General features: G+C 36.9%; 1 protein-coding gene across 1 annotated transcript in view; it reads left to right on the forward strand.

The window, feature by feature from the left end:
- LOC111143209 (KIAA1107 ortholog) overlaps positions 1-27,584 on the forward strand; it is a 106,766-nt gene that overhangs the window by 56,786 nt on the left and 22,396 nt on the right. Inside the window, exons 5-9 of the mRNA XM_022496773.1 lie at positions 2,377-2,466; positions 11,651-11,731; positions 12,964-13,060; positions 20,152-20,240; positions 20,685-20,787. Of these exons, the coding sequence (XP_022352481.1) occupies positions 2,377-2,466; positions 11,651-11,731; positions 12,964-13,060; positions 20,152-20,240; positions 20,685-20,787 (460 nt within the window). The remainder of the gene's footprint in view (positions 1-2,376; positions 2,467-11,650; positions 11,732-12,963; positions 13,061-20,151; positions 20,241-20,684; positions 20,788-27,584) is intronic.

A 27,584-nucleotide genomic window follows, 5' to 3' on the forward strand; every position in this document is an offset into this window, starting at 1 on the left:
GGTTTACTAATATTTTGTTAAGGACTTTTGCATCTGTGTTCGTAAGAGATATTGGCAGTTGCCTCAATGGAAAAAGTTCCCTAAAATACTTGGGTCAGGGACACCTGGGTGGCTCAGTTGGTAAGCGTATACCTTTGGCTCAGGTCATGATCCCAGGGTCCTGGGATCAAGCCCCACACAGGGCTCCCTGCTCAGCAGGAAGCCTGCTTCTCCCTCTCCCACTCCCCCTGCTTGTGTTCCCTCTCTCACCGTGCCTCCCTCTCTCAAATAAATAAAATCTTAAAAAAAAATTACTTGGGGGGCGCCTGGGTGGCGCAGTCGGTTGAGTGTCTGCCTTCAGCTGAGGTCATGATCTCAGGGTCCTGGGATCAAGCCCCACACTGGGCTCTCTGGTCAGCAGGGAGCCTGCTTCCCCCCTCTCTGCCTGCCTCTCTGCCTCCTTGTGATCTCTCTCTCTCTCTCTCTCTCTGTCAAATAAATAAATAATCTTTAAAAAAAAAAAACTTGGATCAGCTCTTTTGTTTTCTCTCTTATAATTTGTCTCGAAATCTACCATGATGGTATCTTTCTGATGCTTTCAAATCATTCTTGCTTTCTTAAAAAAAATTTCTGTACATTTATGTATGTATATATTTATATGTATTTCCCTTTTTTCCCCAGCTGTTTTCAGGAGTGTTGATCTGAGACAACCTAGTAAACCATTGCCAGAAGCATATTTTTCTTCTCCTTCTACCTCTCCATTCTCCCATACCATTCTCCACTAGAATATAACATTGTTCTGTGTATCTCCTTTAGTGCTATAGTCCTAGCACTTAGAATAGTGCCTAGCACAAAATAGAAATCAATACATATTTGTTGAATTAAAGAATGAATGGACATTTTATGTGAGAAGGTAGAATGAAATTCAAAAGAAAATATCTTTTTTATTATTTCTCACATCTAAGATACTGCTTTTCTTTAGCACAATTGGGCAAATTCTGAACTTGAACTCAGGACCTTTACGGTTCTAACGCCTTTCTTATTGATACTCCCTTAAAATGTCAAATAACATCTTTTGTTCTTTATTTCTCCATTTGCAAATAATTTATTACTCTTACTCATGAAAACAGTTTCAATCATTATTAAAGGTAAAGAGCTTTAAAAGGAAAAAATAAAAAAGATAAAAAGGACATTGGAATTAATGTTCTAATTAAATAACCAAAATATTTAGGTATATTAGGGTGCCTGGGTGGCTCAATTGATTGTGTCCAACTCTTGATTTCAGCTCAGGTCATGATCTCAGGCTTGTGAGATCAGTCCCCATGTCAGGTTCCCTGCTGGGTGTGGAACCTCCTAAGATTCTCTGTCTTCCTCCTCCCTTCTCCTCTCCCTCCACCTCTCCACCCCACTCATGCATGTGCTCTCTCTCTAAAAAACAAAACAAAGCAAAATTTAGGTATAAATATAAGTTTATAATTTTTATTATTATAATCCTATCAGTAAATACAAACAAGACAAATAGATTATTATGTTTAAAGAGTTAAGATTTAGAGTTTCAAAGGAACCCTCCTACACTGTTGATGGGAATGCAAGCTGGTGCAGCCAGTCTGGAAAACAGCATGGAGGTTCCTCAAATATAAGAATATATAATATGTTTTTTTGTTCCTCAAAAAAACAGCATGGAGTTTCCTCTATTTGAGGTTCCTCAAATAGAGCTGCCCTACGGCCCAGCAATCGCACTACTGGGTATTTACCCTAAAGGTACAAATGGAGTGATCCGAAAGGGCACGTGCACCCAAATGTTTATAGCAGCAATGTCCACAATAGCCAAACTATGGAAAGAACCTAGATGTCTATCAACTGATGAATGGATAAAGAAGAGGTGGGATATATATACAATGGAATACTATGCAGCCATCAAAAAACCGAAATCTTGCCATTTGCAATGATGTGGATGGAACTAGAGGATATTGTGCCAAGCGAAATAAGTCAATCAGAGGAGGACAATTATCATGTGATCTCTCTGATATGAGGGATTTGAGAGATAGGGTGAGGGGCCATGGGGGGTAGGGAGGGAAAAAATGAAACAAGATGGGACCAGGAAGGGAGACAAACTGTAGGAGACTCTTAATCTCAGGAAATAAACTGAGGGTTGCTCGGGGCGGGGGGGGGATAGGGTGGCTGGGTTATGGACATTGGGGAGGGTATGTGCTATGGTGAGTGTTGTGAATTGTGTAAGACTGATGAGTCACAGACCTGTATCCCTGAAACAAATAATAGATTATATGTTAATAAAAAATAAGAAATTTTTTGAAAAGATGTAGAGTTTCATAAAAATTATATTTTGCATAGTACATAAATGTTTATCTGTGTTTTTTTCCCTCCCTTTCCCTTTAGAGCCATTTTAAGTGCCAGATCTAGTTATTTTGCTGCAATGCTGAGTGGCTGTTGGGCTGAAAGCTCCCAAGAGTACATAACTCTTCAAGGGTAAGCATAATTCTTACAAGGCAGCTTGCCTACAAATAATACTTCATACAAAGCACTTTTTATGAATCTGATTTCCCCATGTGTTCAATGAAATGTTTCTCATGTTGTGGAATTCATCAAAGTACATTTTCTGAAAATGAGAGTTAGTATGAAGCATTTAGTAATAGAGATAATGTGTCAGTCTTCTCAGACTGTTATAACAAAATACCACTACTAGGTGGCTTAAATAACAGAAATTTATTTTCTCACAGTTTGGCAAGATCAGAGTGCCAGCAAGGTTTGTGTCTTGTGAGAGCTCTTATTAGGGTTGCAGACAGCTGGTTCTTTGTATGAGCTTAATGAATGGCCTTTCCTTAGTGCATGGGGACATGGGGAGATGAAAAGAAGTGAGAGGGAGAGAGAGAGAGAGCTCTCTGGTGTATCCTATATAAGGACCTTGGTTTTATTTTATTTTAAATTTTTTAAAAAGATTTTATTTATTTATTTGACAGAAAGAGAGACAGCAAAAGAGGGAACACAAGGAGTAGGAATGGGAGAGGGAGAAGCAGGCTTCCTGCTGAGCAGGGAGCCTAATGTGGGGCTCCATCCCAGGACCCTGGGATCATGACCTGAGCCGAAGGCAGATGCTAAACAACTGAGCCACCCAGGTGCCCCTAATTTTTTTTAATGCTTTATTTATTTATTTATTTGACTGCACAAGCAGGCGGGGCGGCAGGCAGAGGGAGAGGGGAAAGCAGGCTCTCTGCTGAATAGGGAGCCTGATGTAGGGCTCCATCCCAGGATCTTGGGATCATTATTTGAGCCGAAGGCAGATGCTTCACCAACAGCCACCTAAGTGCCCCAAGAACACTAATTTTAGTACATTAGGGAGGGCCCCACCCTATTACCTCAGTCAACCTTAGATCCTTATAAGCCGCATTTCTAAATATAGCCATGTTGGAGATTCAGGCCTCAGTATAATTTGAGTGGGTGGGGCTGTAAATATTCAGTCTACAAAAGGTAGTTTCTTTACTTTTTTTTTTTTTTTTTTTTTTTAAAGAATAACTTGGATAGGTGTGGATTTCATTGACCTACCATGAGGCAATGGTGAATCTGCACAATGGTGGCAGTTTATATAAACTGCCAAGATAGTTATGAAAGATGAACTAATACCTTAAATGGTAAGAAGGAACCTTTTTTGGTCACAGATGATCCCTGTAAGATTCTATAGTATGGAGAGAGTTTTCTCAGTAGGAAAATTGCCTGGGAGTTCTGAGGGAACCTCTCAGCCCTGCATCTTAGCCAGAGGTTTGGGTGTAGAAGAGTGATAGTGGCAATTCCATGACAATGGATGCATGGAAAGTATTGATAAAGTCTTACCATTTATTTGTCACCCTGGCCTATGATCTTGATTCTTGGTTGCAGAACAGATATCCAAATGCTTATCATTTTGTAATTTCTCACTCTATAAAAGATGGAGTCTTGAAATATTATTTATAATTATATATAATATGTTTTTATTTTGTCCTTTTTTTCATATTTTATTCATTTAGTAGAAATCAAACACATGCAAAAGGACCCAACCCCATTTTCTTCATACTAGGGCCCTTTGAAGATTGTGTTTTAATTATACTACTACAGTTTCAATACACATATCTAAATGTATTTTACAACCTGTCTTTTGGATGTAGTTTCACCAGCTGCCACCATTAGTGATTTCAATTATGTATCCATGGAATTATGTGGATGCCCTTATTACAGTGTGTTTTTTAAAGAAAAAAAAAAAAAGACTAGTGAAATAAAGAGACAATAATGGATGATGTAAAATTGCATATAATCACCAACTTTTTACTTGATATTGCTACTAAAAGGAACTTCCTCTCTAACTAATTTGACCTCCACCCACATATGACAGGTTTGTCTTTCTTCTGTTTTTCTGTCCCTCGCTACTACAGCATTAAAGCATTACATGAATTGCTTTGGTGATGTTAAAAAAAAAAAATTTATTCTAAGTAACCCTGTTTCCCTATTTTTCCATCTGGGCTGCCCTTTTTTTTAAACTTATTTAAACAAATTTTAATTGAGAAGTAATTGATATTTAACATCGTATTCGTTTCAGGTATACAACATAATGATTTGATTTATGTATATATTACAACATGTATTTTTCATATGAGAATTTTTAAAATGTACTCTCTTAGCAAGTTTCATATGCATAATATAGTATTGTTAACTATAGTTACCATGCTATAAATTATATCCCTAGGATTTATTTGTCTTATAACTAGAAATTTATACCTCTTGAACACCTTTACCTTTCGCCCACCCTCCTACCCCCTACCTTTGGCAACCAGGTGGTTTCTGATTATGGAAGATTTTATATGCCAACCTAAAGAGTTTATTATCCTGTGGGTAAAAGGAGTGTATAGATGGAGCAGCGAAATTTTATCATCACTATTGAAAAACAATCTGAAATGTATATATCCTACTGATAAGATCTCTTTTTTTATGATGAATTTAAAATACCCACTGAATATAGAAAGAAGAATAGTACTAGTAGAGGCCAGAGTCTACACTGGTATAATTTTGGAAACTTGTCCAGGGACTGTGTTTCAGATTTTTTAGACATTATTTTAAAGAACTGTCAATCCACTCTCATTAGAACTGAATTCAATAGAAATTTAAATAGAGAGATAACACTAATTTGACTCAAAAATGCACCTTTTGACATTTGTTAAAAAATCACATGATTCTGTGTAGTGAGATGAAAGTCAAAAGAAGGATATGATTATGGGATCTTAATCCTACAGCAAGGGAAAGTAATTTAGAGAAAGCACATGTCTAATTTTTTTCCTGGAAGAAATCTTAGTCCCTTATAGGTTTAGTGACAGCTTCTACTATCTGATGCCTGTTATGTAACTCTTTCTTCCTTTCTCCAAATAGATTCTGTCCTCAGCAGTAGTAATACCTTACAGTAACACCATGTATTTTCTGGGCTTCTTCCACATTTACTATGCCCTTTAATTTTTAGAATCAGTGTTTCAGAGAGCAGGTGTATTCATATATTGCAGATAAATAAAAACAAGATCAGTTAAATTAAATATCTTCCTGGAGTCACCTCCTAAATAAGTGCTGAAGCCCATGCCGAATATAAATCACATGGTTTTTGATACTTAATTCAGTGTCCATTCCACCACAGTCACTGGAGAATATGGAACTTTCCCACTGGCATAGAAACTCTTGAGTTAGTGCAGACTACTCTTCTGCTCCACTGTTTAAATCAGTGATTTTCAAACCTTATCCTATAGGACTCTAAAGTTCTTGGCAGGTATGTTAGGGAACATGTGGCATGGGATTGGGATCTCAGGGGAAATGTGTATGTGAAGGGGCACTCCTTCAACCTTAGCTGCTCCACTTTTATCTGTTTTATATTGTTTAAGATGACCTTGGAGTTAAGCTGTAGGAATAAAAGCAGTCCCTAATCAGCCTTCATGAGTGATCAAATCAAACATTCAAAACCCACAGCCTTTTGAAGGTGAAGCCTATTTAAGAGGTCCATAGACAAGAAAGAAATAGTACCATCAACTAGTGGTTTCCACTCCCTTACATGTGATTTTCCATTCTTGATAATGATGGATATGATGGATAAATATCTCCTATAATCTGGCTTGACTACCACTGACCAACTTTAGTAGCTTGCTCAAGGGAAAGCCAAATATAAGTAGCCAAACTTGTTTTAGTTGAGCAGTTGGCTCTTGGTTTCGGCTCAAGTCATGATCTCAGTGAGTGTGAGATCGAGCCCCTCATCAGGCTTCGTACTCAGAGGGGAGTCTGCTTGAAGAATTCTTTCTCTTCCTCTCTTTCTGCCCCTCCGCCCCCACTCTTGCACACACATAGACACACACACACACAGAGTCTCTGTCTCTCCAAAATAAATAAATAAAGCTTGAAAAAAAATAAATAAAAAATCACAACTTTTTGGACTTTTTATATATATTTTTAAAAGGTTTTATTTATTTATTTGACAGAGAGAGATCACAAGTAGGCAGAGAGAGATAGAGGGAAGCAGGCTCCCTGCTGAGCAGAGATCCCGATGTGGGACTTGATCCCAGGACCCTGAGATCATGACCTGAGCCGAAAGCAGCAGCTCAACCCACCCAGGCGCCCCAGGAATTTTTATGTTATACCAAAGTAACCTACAAAACAGTTCTTACTTCACATTAGCTTATGGGTAAATTTGGGTAGATGTTTCCATGGGTAATGTAGTATAGTAGAAAGATCATGGACTTTGGTGTCATTATAGACAGTCCAACATCAGTCCTAACTTGTTACATGAGTTTAGGACATTGCTTGCCTTACCTGAGTTTCCTAAGGTTATTGAAAGGATTAAACAAGATAGTACTTAGTATGTAGTATATAATGTTTACTAATATTTGTCTTTTCTTTTTCCCTAGATTAGATTATTCTCATTTTCTAGCGAGAAAAGGGTTCAAGTAAGGGCCATTACCAATACCAGGTCAGCAATGCCTGCTTTGCTTGATCAGCAGCCCTTTTTGGAACTGTGCCATTGTTATATTGCAATGTATGCAGGATGTTTTTGCAGTAGATTAGAATGAAATCCTGTCTTTCCTTACAGAAAAGAATCATAGTGTTTTTAATGAATTGGTAACTCATAGACATAATGCACATGATATTTTTCAAGAGGGACAGCCTTCAATAAATTGAGGTAGGAATAGCAGAGTCCCTAATCCTAGTTCTACCTATGCCATGGTTTTGGGAGATAAAAGGAAGTCCTCCAGTTTTGGTGGAAGAGGGGGAAATTTTCCACATCCTGCACTGGAAATTGAACCACAGGCAATATAACTAACTCCACATATTTACATCTTATGTAAATAGAAGTCTTTCAGTGGTGACTTGGGGCTTTGGAGCATAAATTTGGATTTTCTCAGCTCCCTTGGAGATTCCTGGGATTGCACTGAATTTTCAGGATGATCTTCTGAAATATAAACTAGATAGATTTCTCTTCTGACCAAAATTGTTCAGTGCCTCGTCATCACAGTTAAAATCAAACCCAAATCTTTAGCACAACCTGTAAGATCCTATATGATCTGGCCCCTCGGTTTTTTTCCATACTGTCCCACCAAAAGTTAACTATAGCCAAAATCTCCAGTTACCCCCTTTTATGTTATCCTATTGTGTTATTTTCATGGCACTTTTCACTCTTAAAATTGTCTTCTTTATATCTTTGTTTATATATTTACTCCCCATGTCCTCCCTCTAAAATGTAAGCTGCTTATAGCCTCAAGGTCTAGAATAGAGCCTGTCATTCAATAAATATTGAATGTGAATGAACTAACTTATGAGTGAGTCCTTATATTACTTTAGCCCACACACAAAGAATCCTTAAACTTCAGGAAGCACACATGAAGCTCAGAGATTTTAGCAGATGAGGTACATGTTTATTCTCTGGTCTTAGAGCTCTAATAGATTTTTCTCCTTGAGTCTATGCAATGTTTTTATATCCTAAAAGCTTTTATTCTGAGAGGGATAGCATTTTAAACAGTAAACATTTAAATGGTGATAGTGCTTTCAGTCTTTCCATTTAAACTGTAGGCTTTTGAAGTGATTTGTTGTTTTTCTAGGCCAGTTGATTATGTCATTATAAATACTTTTAGTAAAAATGCAAATGACTTACAACAATGTAATGAGAATGCAGTTTAGTAAAACATCTGTAAAGCTGCAGGAAAATGGTTTCTTGTCATTTTTATAACTATCATATATATTGATATATAAGCTCAAATGTCTAGAGTTTGCAATTTATTTTAACAAAACTACTTTTGTTTTTATTTAGTCATTGTTATCTTTTACTTAAATATGTCAAGTCTTGAAAGAAACTGTTATTTAAACATAAATGACCAGTTCTCACTAACAATAATAATGGCCCTTGAAATTTTGAGGGAAGGTACATGGAATAGTATACATTCTAGTAATTATGCTAGTGTTCTAGATTAAAAGACTACAATTAATGTGGCATAATTATTCTGAGACCAAATCTTCTCATATCCATAATATAAAAATGAGAATATGTAGAGATTTAACTTTTTTCCTAAGTATTAAAGATGTGGAGTTTCTTAATCAGCAGAAACCAGTACTTAGCCATCATAGAAGACAGTAAATTTGTATAAAATTAATTGAAAAATACTTGTGTATTTTCAACGCAATATTCCTCTGAAGGGTTAGGAAGATGCCATAAGTGTCTTAATAAGCCATTCATTAAACATTCTTCAAACATTTACTGAGCATATGTTATATAAAGACAATAGAATCAGACACTTTTCTGAGTCCTACCCTGTGGGACATTATTTCTTTTCTTTTTGCCTGCCTTTTTTCTTTCCTTTAGCAGATATTAGATACAATGCTTTAAAAACTGTGGGAATCCTGTTAGCACTGTTCCCACTGATTCCATTGCAAAGCTCCTATATTGTGTGAGTGAAGAAAATTCTTCTCATTCTGGGGGGTATTGAATGAATGCTGACATTCAGCTGCTACTGGAAATGCAAGGATGAATCTAAGACACAGCCTGCCCTAGCAGAACTTAGTCTAGAAGGAGAAACAAATGTGTAAACAAAAATATTACAGGTCAGTTTGATAAATGTGATAATGGAAACGTATAGTGTAGTGTACTGCTTTAGAGCCTACACTTTAGAGTCATTCGGCCTGGACTTAAATTATAGTGTATCACTAGCCATTTGGCTATGGGCAAGTTACTTAATTTCAGTTTTTCATTTATAATAAATAATAATACTATATGTTGTTGAGTTATTATGACGATTAAATGAGCAAATGGCGTTCAAAATACTTATTAGCTCAGTGGCTGGCTCATAAGTGCTCAATGAATGTTAGTGATTACTATTTACCATTCAGCGATTTTTTTTTTTTTTTTTTTTGCTTTGGGGACATTAAAGAAACATTCAGAGATAAAGAGCCACATGTCTAGTGTCTGAAAGATGAAATAAGTAGAGAGGGACAGCATTTTAAACAGTAAACAGTGAACAGTTGTACTAAGGCATAGATGTATAAGGAATTAAAAGTAGTTCAGGTATAGGAAATGAGTAGTTCATTTATCTTGGAACAGTTGCTAGAGAGGGAGAACTAGAGGTTAGATGATAAAAGAACACTATATACCAAGCTAAGGAATTTGGACTTTTTTTCTATGGGCTGTGGAGAATTGTGGAAGGGTTTTCACTCTAATACCAGTATGGGAAATGGGATATGAAAAGATTATTTCAGGTAGGAAACCCCCATGAGAGAGAATGTATAATCATAGTAGATGAGAGAAAATAAGAGGCTAACCCAGAGTAGTTAGAAGAGAAATAGAAGAGGCTGATTTGAAGAATTTTTGAAGGTATAAGTGATGGGATATAATGAGGGAGGGAATTACGAAGAATCTCAGAATCTAGGTTTATAGTTTATAATCTAGATGGTATTAGAGTTGAGGTGGGCAAATAATATACTTTATTCCTGTTCAAAATAATATGAGAGAACTAGCAGATGAAGTAAGAAAGCATTTGTTACTATTTTTTAAAGATTTTATTTATTTAATTTAGAGAAAATGTGTGTGCAGCCAGGGGTGGGGTAGAGGGAGAGAGAGCGGGAAAGAATCTCAAGCAGACTTCCCACTGAGCATAGAGTCCTGTGAGGGCTCCATCTCATGACTCTGAGATCATGACCTAAGCCAAAATCAAGGGTCTATACTTAACTGAGCTGGCCAGGTGCTCTAAATTTCCTTTATTACTGCTAAAAACTGTTAAAGCAGTAAAATGTGTGTTAATGCAAGAACCAAAGTTTACTTGCTTACTATGTCCCGTCTGTGACAACCCACCTGAAAGTAAATGTGACATTTGTAGTAGATGCACTTCTTCCCAATCACTTCTTCACACTTGTTCAGCAGAGAAGAAAGAAAAAGGAAATTCAGTTACCTCTCATCTTGAGTTCCTCCTGACCAATGACCAGTGATTGTTGCCCATGAACCAGATAATTCGGTCCCCTTGGCACAGAGGCAGAGGGTGAGACAAGATGCAAGAAGCCCTATAACAGTACTATGAACAAAATGGGAATAGCAGAAAGGAGACTGAATCTGGGGTACTGGGGGAGGTGGGAAAGAGGAAGGAGGCCATGAATTCAGTTTGAGATCTGGTAGTCAGTAGGACATAAAAATTATCACTCCAGGCTACTTCTTAAGTCATGTCTTTACTTTTCATCTATGTAACAGGGATGTTGGTCAAACTAGAGCAGCTGGATTGGTATTACAAATTCAGAAATCTCTACAGCATAACAAGAATCTTTCTAGTGGATAGAGTTGTTTATCTGGGGCTTTAAGAAGACCAGAGGCCGGGACACCTGGGTGGCTCAGTTGGTTAAGCAGCTGCCTTCAGCTCAGGTCATGATCCCAGCGTCCTGGGATCGAGTCCCGCATCGGGCTCCTTGTTCTGTGGGGAGCCTGCTTCTCCCTCTGCCTCTGCCTGCCACTCTGTCTGCCTGTGCTCGCTCGCGCTCTCTCTCTCTCTCTCTCTCTCTCTCTGAAAAAAAAAAAAAAAAAATCTTTAAAAAAAAAAAAAAAAAAGTAGAAGAAGAAGAAGACCAGAGGCCATTTGCCAGTAATGCTGGGGAGAGGATTTCCTAATGAGCGAGAGATTGTACTGTGACTTCTCAGATCCCTTCTAACTCTAAAAGTTTGTTACAGGGGCACCTGGGTGGCTCAGTTGGTTAAGTGTCTGCCTTCAGCTCAGATCATGATCCCACAGTCTTGGGATTGAGACCCTTTATGGGCTCTCTGCTCAGTAGGGAGCTTGTTCTCCCTCTCCCTCTGCTGTTCTCCCTGCTTGTGTTCTCTCGCTTTCTCTGTCAAATAAATAAATAAATAAATAATAAAAGTTCATTACAGAAGATGCTCAACAGGTACCAGTGATTTAATAACATACTAATAACATTGTGTAACATATAAAAATCTATAGCTGCAGTTATACTTAATTTTAGATTAATGGAATAACTGCATGGATATTATTTGAAGAATATATTCTTCAGATAACAGTGAGATTAAAACTTTATCTTGGTTAAAATTTTATGAGAAAATAGAATGTATCATTGATATCAGTTAAACTTTAATTATTTCTGGATTTGAATTAAGTTTTCTTTTATTTTTCAGTATAAACCATGTAGAAATGACTGTTATGATGCATTTTACATATGGAGGAACCTTGGATTTTCCAGACAAAGCTAATGTTGGGTATGTATTACTTTTTAGAGATTTTAAATGTAAAAGTATTAATACTTTGTGGTTTCTGCTTTGTTGAGCTATGTTGTAAAGTATCAGTGAAGTAAAAGCTTCACTTTTATTATTTTGCCATATCTTGTGTGTTGGGAATATCTAAAAACAGTAGATCACCTTATTTAGAAGAAAAGATGATCTAGCAATTCACAGAAGACTAAGAAAAGTATTTGACTCTTATTTTGTTCAAAAATGCTTATATTTGTTTTGGAAAATAGAAACAGATTTTTATAAAGTAAAATTGAATCTTCATCAAATTTTGAACATTTATCTTACTACTTTATTTTTAAATTTTAGGATTACTCTGTTAAGCAGCAAAAGAAAAGGAAAAAGAAAAACCTTAAAATTACTTTAAGAATATAGGTACCCTGAAGACCAACAATGGTTATGGTGCTCTTCAGTGAAATGCCATCTAGGTTGCCAAAATCATTCTGGAAAGTGAAATATACCGTGCTCTTCTAATTTTTTTTATGTCCTCTTCTTTTATTGCTGTTCTAATATCAAACAAATGAAAGCTGCTCCTTTAATTTAAATTTTCATTGGTTCCTTTAAGTACAAACTGAATAAATATGATTTTGGAGGGAAGGTGTCATGAGTCACAGGGATTAAGTACTGAAGTTTTCCCCCCTGGAAACCTATATGAAATTTTATCATGCTCTCAAGGCTTGTCGGTTTCCTAAATACCTAAAGTAAGTGTGGTGCTGGGAAATAAACTTGCCAAATGAAAGAAGCAGTGGAAACTATGAGTCATTGGATACTGTTTCTAATCTCAGGGTCATTGATAGGGATTTTCATTATGGTAAGCATCAATTAATTACCCTTCTCCCAAGTAAGTTTTTATTATACAAATTTGTTGCAAAGAGTTTTGTAACTTTTACAGCCTTTGAAGCAGCTTCCTGAACTTTGATATATATGTCACTGAAAATATGAGGGGATTTTGATTGAAGCATCTCCAAATTTACTTCTTGTTATTCTCCACTAACCAAGTCATGTGACAGTGCTTTCAACTTTTGACCTGTGTCCTTTTTATTACCCATAAAGGATATTTATTATATAGCAGAGGGAGTTAGAGTTAAAATAACTCAGATTATTATTTTTTCTAAACAGACTATATATTTTTAGGAAATTATTGTGTGTTATTTCTTGGTTTTTAAATTGGAGAATTAACAGTGTGTCTATTTTTATTTTAGTCAGATACTCAATATGGCTGATATGTATGGACTGGAAGGACTAAAAGAAGTAGCAATCTATATTTTAAGAAGAGATTACTGTAATTTCTTTCAGAAGGTAATTATTGAGTCTCAGAAATCTTTTACCCAATGCTTAAAGTCACCCATTATTACCTACTAGATTTTTTTACTCTGGTAGTGAATAGTGCTTTCAGTCTTAAAATATTAAGTCAGTTTAATTTATGGGAACTCTTGTTGAGAAACAGTTTGTATGGTATGTTTGCCAAAAACCAGAAATTAATTCAGATTATTTAGCTAAAATAAAATTCACGTGGGTTTATCAAGATGACATAGGAGCATCCTTTATAATTTAAAGGTAGAATATACACCTGGCACTCAGTCAGGTTTTGGAATTAAGAGAAGACAGTCAAGGACCATAGTTACCTTCTCCATTTATCAAACACATTTATCACAAGTGTTTCATTGATTCTTTTCCCTGAAAGTACATTATTCCTTCCTCTGACTTCTCTTTATAGCATGTACTTGGGGTGGAATATATTTCTCTCAGTCTCCCCAGGTGGAATATGAATACTAACTTTAACTTTAGTTTATGCAAACATAAATTTATTGTCTAAAGAAGGATCTCATACTATGCATTTGTACAGATGCCATTTTGTACATTATTCTTAGATTCTCCATTGTTTTAATTTACTCTGTGACTGATAGGTTATTTTTTATTTTCTTTAATTTATGCTCTTCTACATTTTCTAAATTTTCTACAATGGTCATGTATTACTTTTTTTTAATATTTTATTTATTTGAGAGGGGAAGAGAGAGAGACAGAGCATGAGCAGTGGGGGAGGGACAGAGGGAGAAGGAGAAGTAAGCTCCCCACTGGGCAAGGAGCCTGATGTGGCCTTGATCCTAGGACCCTGGGATCATGACCTGAGCTGAAGGCAGACACTTAACTGACTGGAGCTACCCAGGCGCCCCCATGTATTACTTTTATAATCAACAGAAAAAACAAATCTTTTTTTTTAAAGATTATTTATTTATTTATTTGACAGAGATCATAAGTAGGCAGAGAGTCAGGCAGAGAGAGAGGGGGAAGCAGGCTCCCTGCTGAGCAGAGTCGGATGCAGGGCTCGATCCCAGGACCCTGAGATCATGACCTGAGCCAAAAGCAGAGGTTTAACCCACTGAGCCACCCAGGTGCCCCCAGAAAAACAAATCTTGAAAGAATTGTTTTACATTAACATTTCCTTCTTTTTTTTTTAATTTTTTAAGATTTTATTTATTTATATGAAAGAGAGAGACACAGTAAGAGAGGGAACACAAGCAAGAGGAGTAGGAGAGGAGAAGTAGGGTTCCCACAGAGCAGGGAGCCCGATGCAGGGCTCAATCCCAGGACCCTGGTTTCATGACCTGAGCTGAAAAGAGATGCTTAATGACTGAGCCACCCAGGTACCCCTCAACATTTCCTTCTTACTGGGTACTTGAGACCACAGTATGCATTGTATGAATTGTAATTAGGTAATTTTAATAATTTGAATAACATTTAAATTTAGATTTTTGTGTTAGGTAGGACTTTGCCTACCTCTGTATAAGTTGTAGCTGAGGAACCACCCCATGAATAGTTGCATATAGCACCACCTCCACTACCACCTACTTGGAGTTTACAGAGAAACAGTTATAAACTCCTCAGCTAACTTTAATCAGTCATTCACTCCAGTTGTTAGAAGTAAGGGAACTAGAAGAGGAAGAGTGGTCCGTGGTGTCCTCAACTTTGTAGAAGGTGAAGGATTAAGGATTTTGATGAAAGATTTTCCTTCTCATTCATCTGCTTCTCCCATCTTCCCAGCCAAATTAAAGTTAGGAGGGAGATACAAACATATTCTGAATAAAGATTAAAGATAGAGGGTATCTGCAGTGAGGAGATAGGTATTACCCTCAGATGGACATATACCACATGTATAAAATCAACCCACTCTGGAGTTTCCATTTAAGAATAAAAGAAAATGGGGTATCTGGGTGGCTCAGTCAGTTAAGCATCTGCCTTCAGCTCAGGTCGTGATCCCAGGGTCCTAAGATCAAGCCCCACATCAGGCTCTCTGCTCAGCGGGGAGTCTGCTTCTCCCTCTCCCTCTGCCTCCTTCTATCTTTCTCTCTCTCTATCAAATGAATAAATAAAATTTTTTTTAAAAAGTTTAGAAAAAAAAAGAATAAAATGGTAAGAGATTTCTTGGAGAGTCTGGAATATGCCTGAGAAACCAGTGAGCATATACTCAAATGTGGGGATTTCTAAAGGGAGAAGCCAGTACTAGCCTGATTATTAAGGACAATTCCTATTGTCATATATAGAAGAGAGTATGGGGCATCTGCTCTACACCCCAGTTAACATGGTAGATAGGGAAGGAAGAGGACCTTAGTGGTTCTGTGAAGATTAGAGGATGCTGGTACAGGGTCAAATGATGCTGTGTCCCACCTAGGGAAGCACTGTGCATCATGAACCACTAGAAGAATCTTTATCCACTGAGAAGCTAGGGTGAAGTCTACTCCTAAAAGAGTCCTCAGCAAAGTCCATCAACATCTTAATTAGATCAAACTCAGTGGCATCAACTTACTGCAATGTTGTGTCTGGTTAGTTATATGGCCATCCGTAGCCCTCTTCCACAAGAGTTAGACCCAGAAAATGGAGGAGCAGGGGAATAGACCATTCTCTCTATTCCCTATTCCAGATCTCCCCACCTGTGAATGTAGTAAGTGATGGGGGAGAGAAAGATATAAGATAAAATATAAGATAGGTGTTTAAACAGTACTGTGCTGAATTCCAGTACCAAAAATAACCAGAAAATACTAGAATTTGTCCATAATATCATTAAGGGATGGGGAAAAAAAGGGAGTTTGACACAGCATAGTTGCCAGCACTACTTGGGAAAAAAGTTTTATCTTAGTATCTCTGAGCTAAGATTCCTCAATAAACCAATTACATATAACATTTTAAAAATAATCTCTTCTAGGGATATCCTTTGGACCATTGCCTCTAGTTTTTAATATGTTTATGAGTATGTATAGGTTATTATAGGCTTTCCATTATTCTGTCTTCTAGGTCATTGATTTGTTCTTCTGCTTCCTCTAGTATTTATTCCATCTACTATATTTTTAGTTTCAGTTATTTAGTTCTTCATCTCTGATTTTTTGTTTTGTTTTGTTTTGTTTTTTCTCTTTGTCGAGGGTCTCAGTGAGGTCCTCCATTCTTTTTCGAGTCCAGCAAGTGTCTTTATGGCCTTTACTTTAAATTCTCTTTCAGGCATATTACTTATCTCCATTTTGTTTAGCTCACTTGCTGTGATTTTGTTTTGTTCTTTCATTTGGGACATATTCCTCTATGCCCTCATTTTGTCTAATTCTCTGAATATATTTTTATGTCTAAATCAGCTTTATCTCCTGCCCTTGAAAATAGTAGGCTTATGAAAAAGAGGTCTGGTGTCTGACAGTGCAGTGTCCCCTGTTCACTAGAACCTGGTGCTTCAGGGGTGTCTCCTATGTGTGTTGCATGTGCCTGGCTGATGTGGCTGAGCCACTGTTGCCTTCAGTCCAGTTGTCTGAAATGGCTCTCTTTGCCTGTTGTGGGCAGGGGGTGGTCCCTGTGTTTTTAGTGGGCCACTTTGGGGCTGCCTTGGGCTTGAGTTAAGTCAGACCACGTATATGTCAGAGATGCAGTAGCACCAAACTGCAGAGTACTTTCCATGTGCCCTGAGAAGCTTTCGCTTTTGGGCAGGTCCTGCAATCAGACGTGGTGTCTGTACCCAGTCCACTGCTGGAGCCACATTTGGACTGTTGTGTGTAGTTATTTTTCCTTCTCCCCAGGGCTGGAATCACTTTGGAGTACTGCCCCTTTCAGGGGCAAATCTGCCCCTTGCAGACTGCCAGGCTTACTGGATCACTTTGGATAGGCTCCATTCAAGGGTGTATTGAAGGGGATAGGGCCACAGGAGAAATCAGGGGCAGGGGTGGTATAGTAGCAAGTTTGTACAGGACTGCTATAAGAGGAGACTTGGAGGAAGGCCTAGTTGAAGAGGGTGTGTCTGCAGGAGACCACCAGCGCAGGGTGAACTCTTAGCAAGTAGCAGTAATTCACTTAATTTTTAAAATACAGAAGGCATATTTGTTGAGATTAAAACAAGAAAGTGAAATTTTATTTTATTTTTTTTAAGATTTTACTTATTTATTTGACAGAGATCACAAGTAGGCAGAGAGGCAGGCAGAGAGAGAGGAAGGGAAGCAGGCTCCCTGCTGAGCAGAGAGCCTGATGTGGGGCTCAATCCCAGAACCCTGAGATCATGACCTGAGCCAAAGGCAGGGGCTTTAACCCACTGAGCCAGCCAGGTGCCCCAAGAAAGTGAAATTTTAAAAAGATTGTCAGTCTACTTTGTTGAAAACTTATTTCACTTTATTTTGCTTCTTTTAATATCATCTATATTGTAGTAACAGACATTTGAGACAGTAATTTTTGATTTTATCACTTGATCTTTAAATTTTTTGCTTTACATATTGTTTACAATATATAAGTTTATACAAATACAATTTTTAACTTCTAGAACTCAATTATGTAGTTTCTTGGCGTTGACTTAAATATAGTAAGCCTATTATAACACACTCTGCAGTAATACAAATTTGAGTATAAAGTAATGGGTAACTGGCCCTGGAACTACTAACAAGCTTTAGTTATTTCATTAACTTCACAATGTTACCTTTTACACAATTAAAATTTTTGGACTTAATTTATAGAATTACAGTTAGCTTTACATTATATAATTTTTGCCACCTCTTTTTTTTTTTTTAAGATTTATTTATTTACTTTACAAATAGTGAGAGAGAGCACACTGGTGTGCGAGTGAGGGGAGGCACAGAGGGAGAGAATCTTCATCAGACTTCTCACGGAGTGCGGAGCCTCAGTTGGGGCTCCATCCCATGATCCATAAGATCATGACTTGAGCCGAAACCAAGAGTCAGACATTTAACTGACTGAGCCAACCAGGTGCCCCTTGCCTCCTCTTTAAAAACATATTTTAGGTAGTAATTTAAACATATGTCTTCCCAAATTCTGCAAGCAGATTTTGAAAATGACTACAGGGCAATCATCCTGTTACAAAATACTTGGGAATTAGCATTTTTATATAAGTAAAATTCTCAGAGAGCTAAAGTTAACCTCTTAAGCCAATGGTCAGTGAACTTTTTCTGTAAAAGGCCAGATAGCAAATATTGTAGGCTCTGTGGGCCATATGTTCCCTATCACAGCTACTCAGCTCTGCAGTTGTGGAGCAAAAACAACTATACACAATATGTAAATGAACAGCATAGCAATGTTCAAATAAAATTTTATTCACGAAAACAGTGGTGGGCTTGATTGGCCCACAAGTATAGTTTGCTAGTCTCTGCTTTAAGCAGCAAGTCACTTTTTTTTTTTTAATTTTATTTATTTATTTGAGAGAGAGGGAGAGAGCACAAGCAGTGGGGAGGGGCAGAGGCAGAGGGAGAAGCAGGCTCTCTGCGGAGCAGGGAGGCTGACACTGGGCTGGATTCCACGACCCTAGGATAATGACCTAAACTGAAGGCAGACACTTAATGGACTGAGCCACCTACATACCCCAAGTTACTTTGTATCTTAATATTTTTAATGGAAAATTTTCTTAAGTTATACATCACTTAATGGACAGCACATTATCAAAGGTTGGTTATTCCTAAATAAAATTAGATTGCTGGACTTTTTAACTCTTGTTTTACTTTTACAGTTTTTTTAGACTGGTTGTTTTTATATTTATACCAGTAATTTCTTCCCTGAGTTTGATACTATTATCTGAAGTCATTCAGAAAACCAAAGTATTTAACTTGATAGAATTATCACTGTATAATCTATATACCGACAGCCATTTCTGATTTTAGAATAATCTAGAGTACCGTCAGTTATCTCAGAGGGACTAACCAAATTGTTAATATGCAAGACAAAATATTTACATTCAGTTTACTAAACACCAATATGATATTTTAGGAGAAGCATATTAGAAACTCAAATTAATAGCAGTTCATAATTTTGAAAGTTGTAAATCACTGGCCTTATTAGAAATGCTGAATGCGATTCTAAAGAAGCTTTTGCTGTTCTCTGAGAGCAGATCTTCAGAGAGACACATTTAGAGACAATATACATAAATTGATCAGTGATCTTTATTAAGTGTATAAGCCTCACATTACAACAAATGAATGTTTAAAAAGAGAAGTTGAACTCTATTCACCCTAATCAACAATAGATGTCTTAGGAAATAATCCAAAGCCTGAAAATAAATGATACGGGCAATATGTAGCACAGAGGCTTAACACCAAGAGCAGTGACTTGTCACTATTTATATCTATATTTTATTTCTTTTAATTCCTTATTTCTGTATATGAGCTTTTAAAACTGTTACATAATTATGATCTAATTCTCTCGTTTTGTCTGAGGTCAGTGTAGGACCTCCCATTGCACACGTACTAAAGTTATATTTATACTTTAGGAAGCAGATTAGACCATATGGTTGCATTGCAATGTGATGTTCTAGAAATTATTACATCATTTTACTTTTAAAAATTGAGCTAAATGTAAGCAAAATAAGGCAGAGAAAGACAAATACCATACAATTTCACTCACGTGGAATTTAAGAAACAAAATAGATGAATACAGGGGAAGGGAAGGAAAAATAAGACAAAAACAGAGAGGGAGACAAACCATAAGAGACTCTTAACTCCAGGAAGGAAACTGAGGATTGCTGGAGGAGAGGTTGGTGGGGGGATGGGAACTGGGTGGTAGGCATTAAGGAGGGCATGTGATTTGATAAGCACTGGGTATTATATGCAACTGATGAATCACTAAATCCTACCTCTGAAACTAATAATACAGTATATGTTAATTAAATTGAATTTAAGTAAAAGTTAAATCAAGCTAAATTAAATTAGAATTAAACTTGTGTGCATTCTGACAGCTGAGAGAGCTCAAATGCTATTCTATAAAACTAAAGGTTGTTAGTGATACTCAAATTTAATAGAACAGACTTTTGAATTACACATATTGATTCTGAAGTTTAGGTGTATAAATCAGATCATCTTTATGAACCAAATGCTTTTAGCCTCTGTAAATTGAAAAAGAATACCTTTGGTGTTTTCTATCAATTTTAGCCTGTTCCCCGAAGGTTGGCGTCTGTATTAGAGTGCCTGATTATTGCTCATACAGTTGGAGTGGACAGTCTTTTTGCTGACTGCATGAAGTAAGTGATATGAAGTAGTGTTGATACTATTAATGTAGGGATTTTGTTCTTCCATTCTTCTAATTTTCTGGGAAATTTTAGAATTGGCCTATTTTCTTGGGCATATTGTATGTAGTTTAAGGCTTAACTAGTTGTAACAATTGTGAGAAGAAGTATTGACTTAGATATTACTCAAGATGCTTGGGATCAATTTTATTTCAGTCAAACCATGATTATATTAAAATCCATGCACATAACTTAGAGTGGATTTAAAATATGTGTTTACAGAAAAGGGAGGATAATTAAGTCCATCAGAGAACTCACAAAATGAACTATAGAGATTACTCATCACATATATATGTACAACTTGCATCATTGAAAATAAAAGTATTATTTGAGTGTTATAATTAGAAATATTCTCATTTTTCTAAGTTGGGATTCTTTGATATATATATTTTTTAACAGGTGGATTGTAAAGCATTTTGCAAGGTTTTGGTCTGAGAGAAGTTTTGCAAATGTACCTCCTGAGATTCAGAAAAGTTGTCTTACTATGTTGATTCAGTCTTTAGTGAGTATAACCTGAATATCCTTGTTTGTGTTTGTCATCAAAAAATTTATTTGATTTTGTATAGGTACTGGGAATGTTTTTTTTTTTTTTTAAGATTTTATTTATTTATTTGAAACAGAGAGAGAGAGATCACAAGTAGGCAGAGAGGCAGGCATAGAGAGAGAGGAGAAAGCAGGCTCCCCGCTGAGCAGAGAGCCCGATGCGGGCCTTGATCCCAGGACCCTGAGATCATGACCTGAGCCAAAGGCAGAGGCTTAACCCACTGAGCCACCCAGGCGCCCATACTGGGAATGTTTTAAATATAAATGTGGCATTACATTATAAAAGCAGGATAAGACAACCAATTCCAGATAACCGAGAACCAGTTGAGAACCTGTCCTTGAGATTCTGTTCCCCTGTACCAGATTCATTAGTTAGGGTTCAGAGATGCAGAACCACTAGGAAGTATATTTTGGTTCATGAACAGAAGAGTGGTGCCACAGATGGAGGTTATGCATTGGTATCAACAACATGGATTTCCATTCACTAAAGTGGATTTGGATAAAATGCTGAAACTTTTCTATGGCAACATTTCCCAAGAGGACCAGCTGTTAACTTAGTGACCACGTCATCATGGGAAAGGCAGTGCCGTGTTCTCAGTGAAGTAGATATTTGCTCTGGATATAGATTTGCCTTCCTTGCCCCCCAGTGTTTCAGCTGAAATCACTATCTGTGGACTTATGGAATGCCTTTTTCACAATCATGGTATTTCACACAGCATCGCTTGTGACTAATGAACTCACTTCACAGGAAATCAAGTCTGTCAGTGAGCCCATGCTCATGATTTCACCAGTCTTTCCATGTTTACTATCATCCTCAAACAGCTGGCTTGATAAATACCAGTTATGACCAAGTTACCAGTTACAGAAATGAGTGCTATAGTAGTGATACTATAAATACCCATTTCCCTTTTTTATGTGAATATTTGTTTATATTAACCACTCTTTGTATAGACTTTTTCCACTGTCTCATCTCTCTACCATCTAAGCCATGTTAATAATAGTGGATTTTATATCTCTGTATTGAAGTTACAGGATACCAAAGGGGAGTATGAATCAATATAAACAATATCACCCAAAGACAAAAAAGGGACTTTGTATCCTCTTACTGGGAAAGGGTTAGCATGTTTGTTGTATACAGGAGAGTTATACCAGGTTAGGCAAAAACGTAAGTTTGTTATTATCTCCATTTGGGAATTAAGTATTGTTTAAAGAGAAGTAAGCATATGGGTGCCAAGCTGACAAAGGACTGGCTATAATGGTTTTGTAACATTGTCAGGTTGGCTAGGATAAGCTGTGCTTCCCAGAATTTCCCTCTTTGAATGTTTCCAGTTGAAGTGGCCACACGAGACAATTTGTCATGAGATTTAAAGGATAAAAGTGAAGCAGCAGCCTTTCTTTCTTTTTTTTTTTTTTTTTCTTAACACCGGGACTGTTGGGGCAAGCACCTTATCTCATATATGTTGCTTGTTTACTGGCTCACCTAGTTGGCATGAAATAGCAGACGAGCTGCAACTGCTCCACTTGCCCTGTGTCCTTTTTTGGCTGCTCTTACCCCTATGCAAAGGATACGGTTAGCTCCATGATGAAGGGCACGAGCATCTCCTGGAGGACACCCATTTCATCCAGGTTGGAGGCAGTGAGAACTGAAATGAGTTCATCTTACTGGGTTATAGTTTGCGCTCTTGGATGTCAGCTTGTTCTTGCTGTCCTATACTTTATATTTGTCCTTCCTTCTCAGCCACCTTCCCTGTGATCTTCAAACTACATCATCACATGCAAAGACTGTTTAACCAGCTCCCATGATTGCCTACGGTAGAATCCCTGTAACAAGTTCCCATGTATCTGTAATTACCTCCTAGTGGTTCTCTTTCTCTGATTGAACCCTGAATGATACATCAGACTGGGTGACATTGCAGATGCATCTAAACATAACTGGGAAAATAAGTGTAGGCCGTCAGCTAGTGAGATACCACTGCAAAAAATAAATCTAAATCTGTATTTCTGCTAATGAAGAACTGTGTCATTCTGTTGCTTAATATTTTGTATTAGTTTCTTTGGTCAGTGAATAGTTACTCACTGTTCATGAAGGCAAACAAATGGCCCAGCTACAATTCAGTTTACTAGAGGTACAAACATCATTTACTACTATTACTGTTATTATTATTGTTATTGTTTAGTAGGTGTTTTTAGATCTTTACAGTTGAAAAAATAATTTGAATTTTTAAAATTTTATATAAGACAGGTATTCTTATCTCTGTTTCACGTATGAGAAAAGAGAATCAGAGAACTAAGGCTTTATTCAAGTTCACAATGTCAGTAAATGACATAGCAAATCTTAAAACCAGTTGCTGCCATTCTAAAAATAATATGGTAGGTACTCACTATGGGTAGATTATTATTTTTTTTTGAAGAAGTATGGACCTTGACTTCATCATTTCACAAACTGATGGAAGAAATTGTATTTAACTAAGTAAAATACAAGTTAGACTCTGATGAGTACTAACATTAAGTTCCATGTCAAAACATAGCATCCATTCTTGATAAAAACATTCAGCAAAGTAGGAATAACTGGAATATACCTCAACATCATAAAGGCCATATTATGAAAGACCCACAATTATTATTATCCTCAATGGGGAAAAACAGCTTTTCCTCTATGGTCAGGAACAAGACAAGGATTCCACTCTCACCATAGTACTGGAAGTCTTAGCCTCAGCGATCAGAAAACAAAAAGAAATAAAAGGCATCCAAATCAGCAAGGAAGAAGTCAGACTTTGGCTATTTGTAGACAATGCGATACTCTATGTAGAAAACCCAAAAGATTCCACCAAAAAAATGCTAGAAATAATACATGAATTCAGCAAAGTCACAGAATATAAAATCAATGTGCAGAAATCTGTTGCATTTCTGTACACTAATAATGAAGCAACAGAAAAAGAAATCAGGGACTTGATCCCATTTGCAATTGCACCAAAAACAGTAAGATACCTAGGAATAAACTTAACCGAAGAGGTTAAAAGATCTTGTACTCTATAAACTATAGAATACTTATGAAAGAAATTGAAGGACACAAAGAAAGGGAAAAACATTCCATGCTCATGGATTGGAAGAACAATTGGAAAAAAATGTCTATATTACTCAATCAATCTACACATTTAATGCAAACCCTATCAAAATATCACCAGTATTTTTCACAGAGCTAGAACAATCCCAAAATTTGTATGGAACCACAAAAGATCCTAAATAGCCAAAGTAATTTTGAAAAAGAAAAGCAAAGCTGGAGGCATCACAATTCCAGATCAAGCTATATTACAAAGCTATAAGAATCAAGACATGGTACTGGCACAAAAACAGGTACATAGATCAGTGGAACACAATAGAGAACCCAGAAATCGACCCACAGCTATATGGTCAACTATTATTCAACAAAGCAGGAAAGAATATTCAATGGAAAAAAGAAAATGTCTTCAACAGATAGTGTTGGGAAAACTGGACAGCGGCATGCAGAAGAATGAAACTGGACCATTTTCTTAGACCATTCACAAAAATAAATTCAAAATGGATGAAAGACTTAAATGTGAGACAGGAATCCATCAAAATCCTAGAGGAGAAAACAGGCAGCAACCTCTTTGACCTCAGCCATAGCAACTTCTTACTAGACACCTCTCTGGAGGCAAGGAAAACAAAAGCAAAAATGAACTATGGGGACTTCGTCAAGATAAAATGCTTCTGCACAGCAAAGGAAATAGTCAACAAAATAAAAGGCAGCCTACAGAATGGGAGAAGATATTTGCAAATAGTCTTAACAGATAAAGGGCTAGTACCCCAAATCTGTAGAGAATTTAAGCACACTCAACACCCAAAAAATAAACAATCCAGAAAAGAAATGGGCAGAAGATAGGAACAGATATTTTTCCAAAGAAAACATACAGATGGCTAACAGACACATGAAAAGATGCCCAACATCACTCATCATCAGGGAAATACAAATTAAAACCAGGATGAGATACCACCTCACATCTGTCAGAATCACTAAAATTAATAACACAGGAGACAACAGGTGTTAGGATTTGGAGAAAGGGGAACTCTCTCATACTGTTGGTGGGAATGCAAAACAGTGTAGCCACTCTGGAAAATAGTATGGAGCTTCCTCAAAAATGTAAAACAGGAACTACTTTATGTCCTAACGATTGCACTACTAGCTATTTACCAAAAAAAATAAAAAATACTGATTCAAAGGGGCACGTGCACCCTGATGTTTATGGTAGCATTGTCAACAATAGCCAAATTATGGAAACAACCCAAATGCCCATCCACTGAGGAACGGATAAAGAAGATGTAGTGTATATATACACAATGGAGTATTAGCCGTCAAAAAGAATGGAAGCTTGCCATTTGCAATGACACGGATGGCGTTGGAGGGTATTGTACTAAGGAAAATAAGTTAGAGAAGGACAAATACCCTATGATTTCCCTCATATGGAATTTAAGAAACAAAACAAGAACATATGGGAGAAAAAAAAAAAGAGGTAAACAAACCATAAGAGACTCCTTAAGATTAAGACAGAGAACAAACTGAAGGTTGATGGAGGGACGAGGGTTGGGGGTGGGCTAGGTGGGTGATGGATATTAAGGAGGGCACTTGATATGAAGAGCTCTGGGTGTTGTATGTAAGTGATAAATCACTGAATTCTACTCCTGAAACCAATATTGAGCTGTATGTTAACTAAACAGAATTTATGGACACCTGGGTGGCTCAGTCAGTTAAGCGGCTGCCTTCGGCTCAGGTTATGATCCCAGGGTCCTGGAATCGAGTCCCACATCAGGCTTCTTGCTCAGCAGGAAGCCTGCTTCTTCCTCTACCTCTGTGTACCATTCCCCTACTTGTGCTCTTTCTCTGACAAATAAATAAATAAAATCTTAAAAATAAATAAATAAATAGAATTTAAATAAAATTTGAAAAGAAGAAAAGTTCCATGTCAGTCTAATTTACGCTGATAGCCCCAGCCTTAGAGCAATGCGTGGCACATATTAGGCAACTCACTGTATATTGTCAGATAGGTAAATAAATGAATGGATAAGGATAAGATATAATTCAGGTATGTACTGGAATCACAGAGGTTAAAGTGATTAGAGGGATGAGAGCAGTAATTTGAGATGAAGCTGAAGATGAGGATAATTTCCAAATAAAATAGGTACATTAGGATATTCCTAACAAACTTTAAAAATGTACCAGAGACCTGGAGACAGGCAATTCCAATATTCTGCTGTAACTGGAATGAGAAGAGATAAGTCTGGGGCGAGGCTAAGGCCAGATTTGGGAGGGATCTTAACTGAATGTCTTGTTAAAAAGTCTGATTTTTTTTTTATAAGTGGTAAGTATATGAGTTTAATTGTAGAATAAGCCCTTTATGTACTACGCCTCTACCTCTGTTATTTTAATTTTATAACTCTAATCAGATTCTTAGAAGCATTGTGAATGTTCTTTTTTTTCCTTTCAAGAGAGATGAACAGGTGAACATCAGAACAGCCAAACATCCAGTAGCCTTTGGTATTCTGATGATTATAATGAAAATTTGAAATTATGTCTTTCCTTGTGAATAGTCAAGCTTTAAGAAACATTAACTTTAGTCTTCATATATTTTTTCAAGATTTGATTTATTTATTTGACAGAGAGGGAGAGATCACAAGTAGGCAGAGAGGCAGGCAGAGAGAGAGGGAGAAGCAGGCTCCCTGCTGAGCAGAGAGCCCAATGCAGGGCTCCATCCCAGGACCCTGAAAGCATGACCTGGGCCGAAGGCAGAGGCTTAACCCACTGAGCCACCCAGGTGCCCCCTTCATATTTTATTATATAAATAAAATATTCTTAGTTTTTGATTTTAAAAATAGGGTATTTTAAAATAGTACTGGGAAAACTGGACAACTATGCAAAAGAATGAAACTGGACCATTTTCTAACACTATACACAAAAACAAACTCAAGAAGAATTAAGGACCTGAATATGGAACCTGAAACCATAAAAATCTTAGAACAGAGGCAGTAGTATGTCTGACATGGTCATGGCAATATTTTTCTAGATAGGTCTCCTCAGGCAAGGAAAACAAACACAGAAATAAATTATTGGGACTACATCAAAATAAAAAAGTTTTGCACAGTGAAGGAAAGCATCAACAAATAAAAAGCAACCTACCAAATGGGAGAAGATATTTGCAGATGATATATCCAATAAGAGATTAATATCCATAATATATGAAGAACTTACACAGCTCAACACCAAAAACCAAACAGTCCAATTAAAAAATGGGCAGAAGAGCTGAATAGACATTTTTCCAAAGCAGATACACAGATGGCCAACAGATACATGAAAAGATGCTTAGCATCACTAATCATCAGGGAAATGCAAATCAAAACCACAATGAGATATCATTTCACACCAGGCAGAATGACTAGTTATCAAAGAGATAAGAAATAACAAGTGTTGGCGAGGAAATGGAGAAAAGGGAACCCTCATAAACTATTGGTGGGAATGCAAACTGGTGCAAGCACTGTGGAAAACAGTATGAAGTTTCTTCAACAAATTAAAAATAGAAATACCATATGGCCTAGTAACTGCACTAGTGGATATTTACCCAAAGAAAATGAGAAAACTGGTTCAAAAAGATAAATGCACCTCACTGTTTATTGCTACATTATTTACAGTAGCCAAGATATGGAAGCAATCTAAGTGTCCACTGATAGAGAAGATGTACATACACA

This window comes from Enhydra lutris, unplaced genomic scaffold (assembly GCF_002288905.1).
Source record: "Enhydra lutris kenyoni isolate GAN:26980312 unplaced genomic scaffold, ASM228890v2 scaffoldscaffold9, whole genome shotgun sequence".
Classification (NCBI taxonomy): domain Eukaryota; kingdom Metazoa; phylum Chordata; class Mammalia; order Carnivora; family Mustelidae; genus Enhydra; species Enhydra lutris.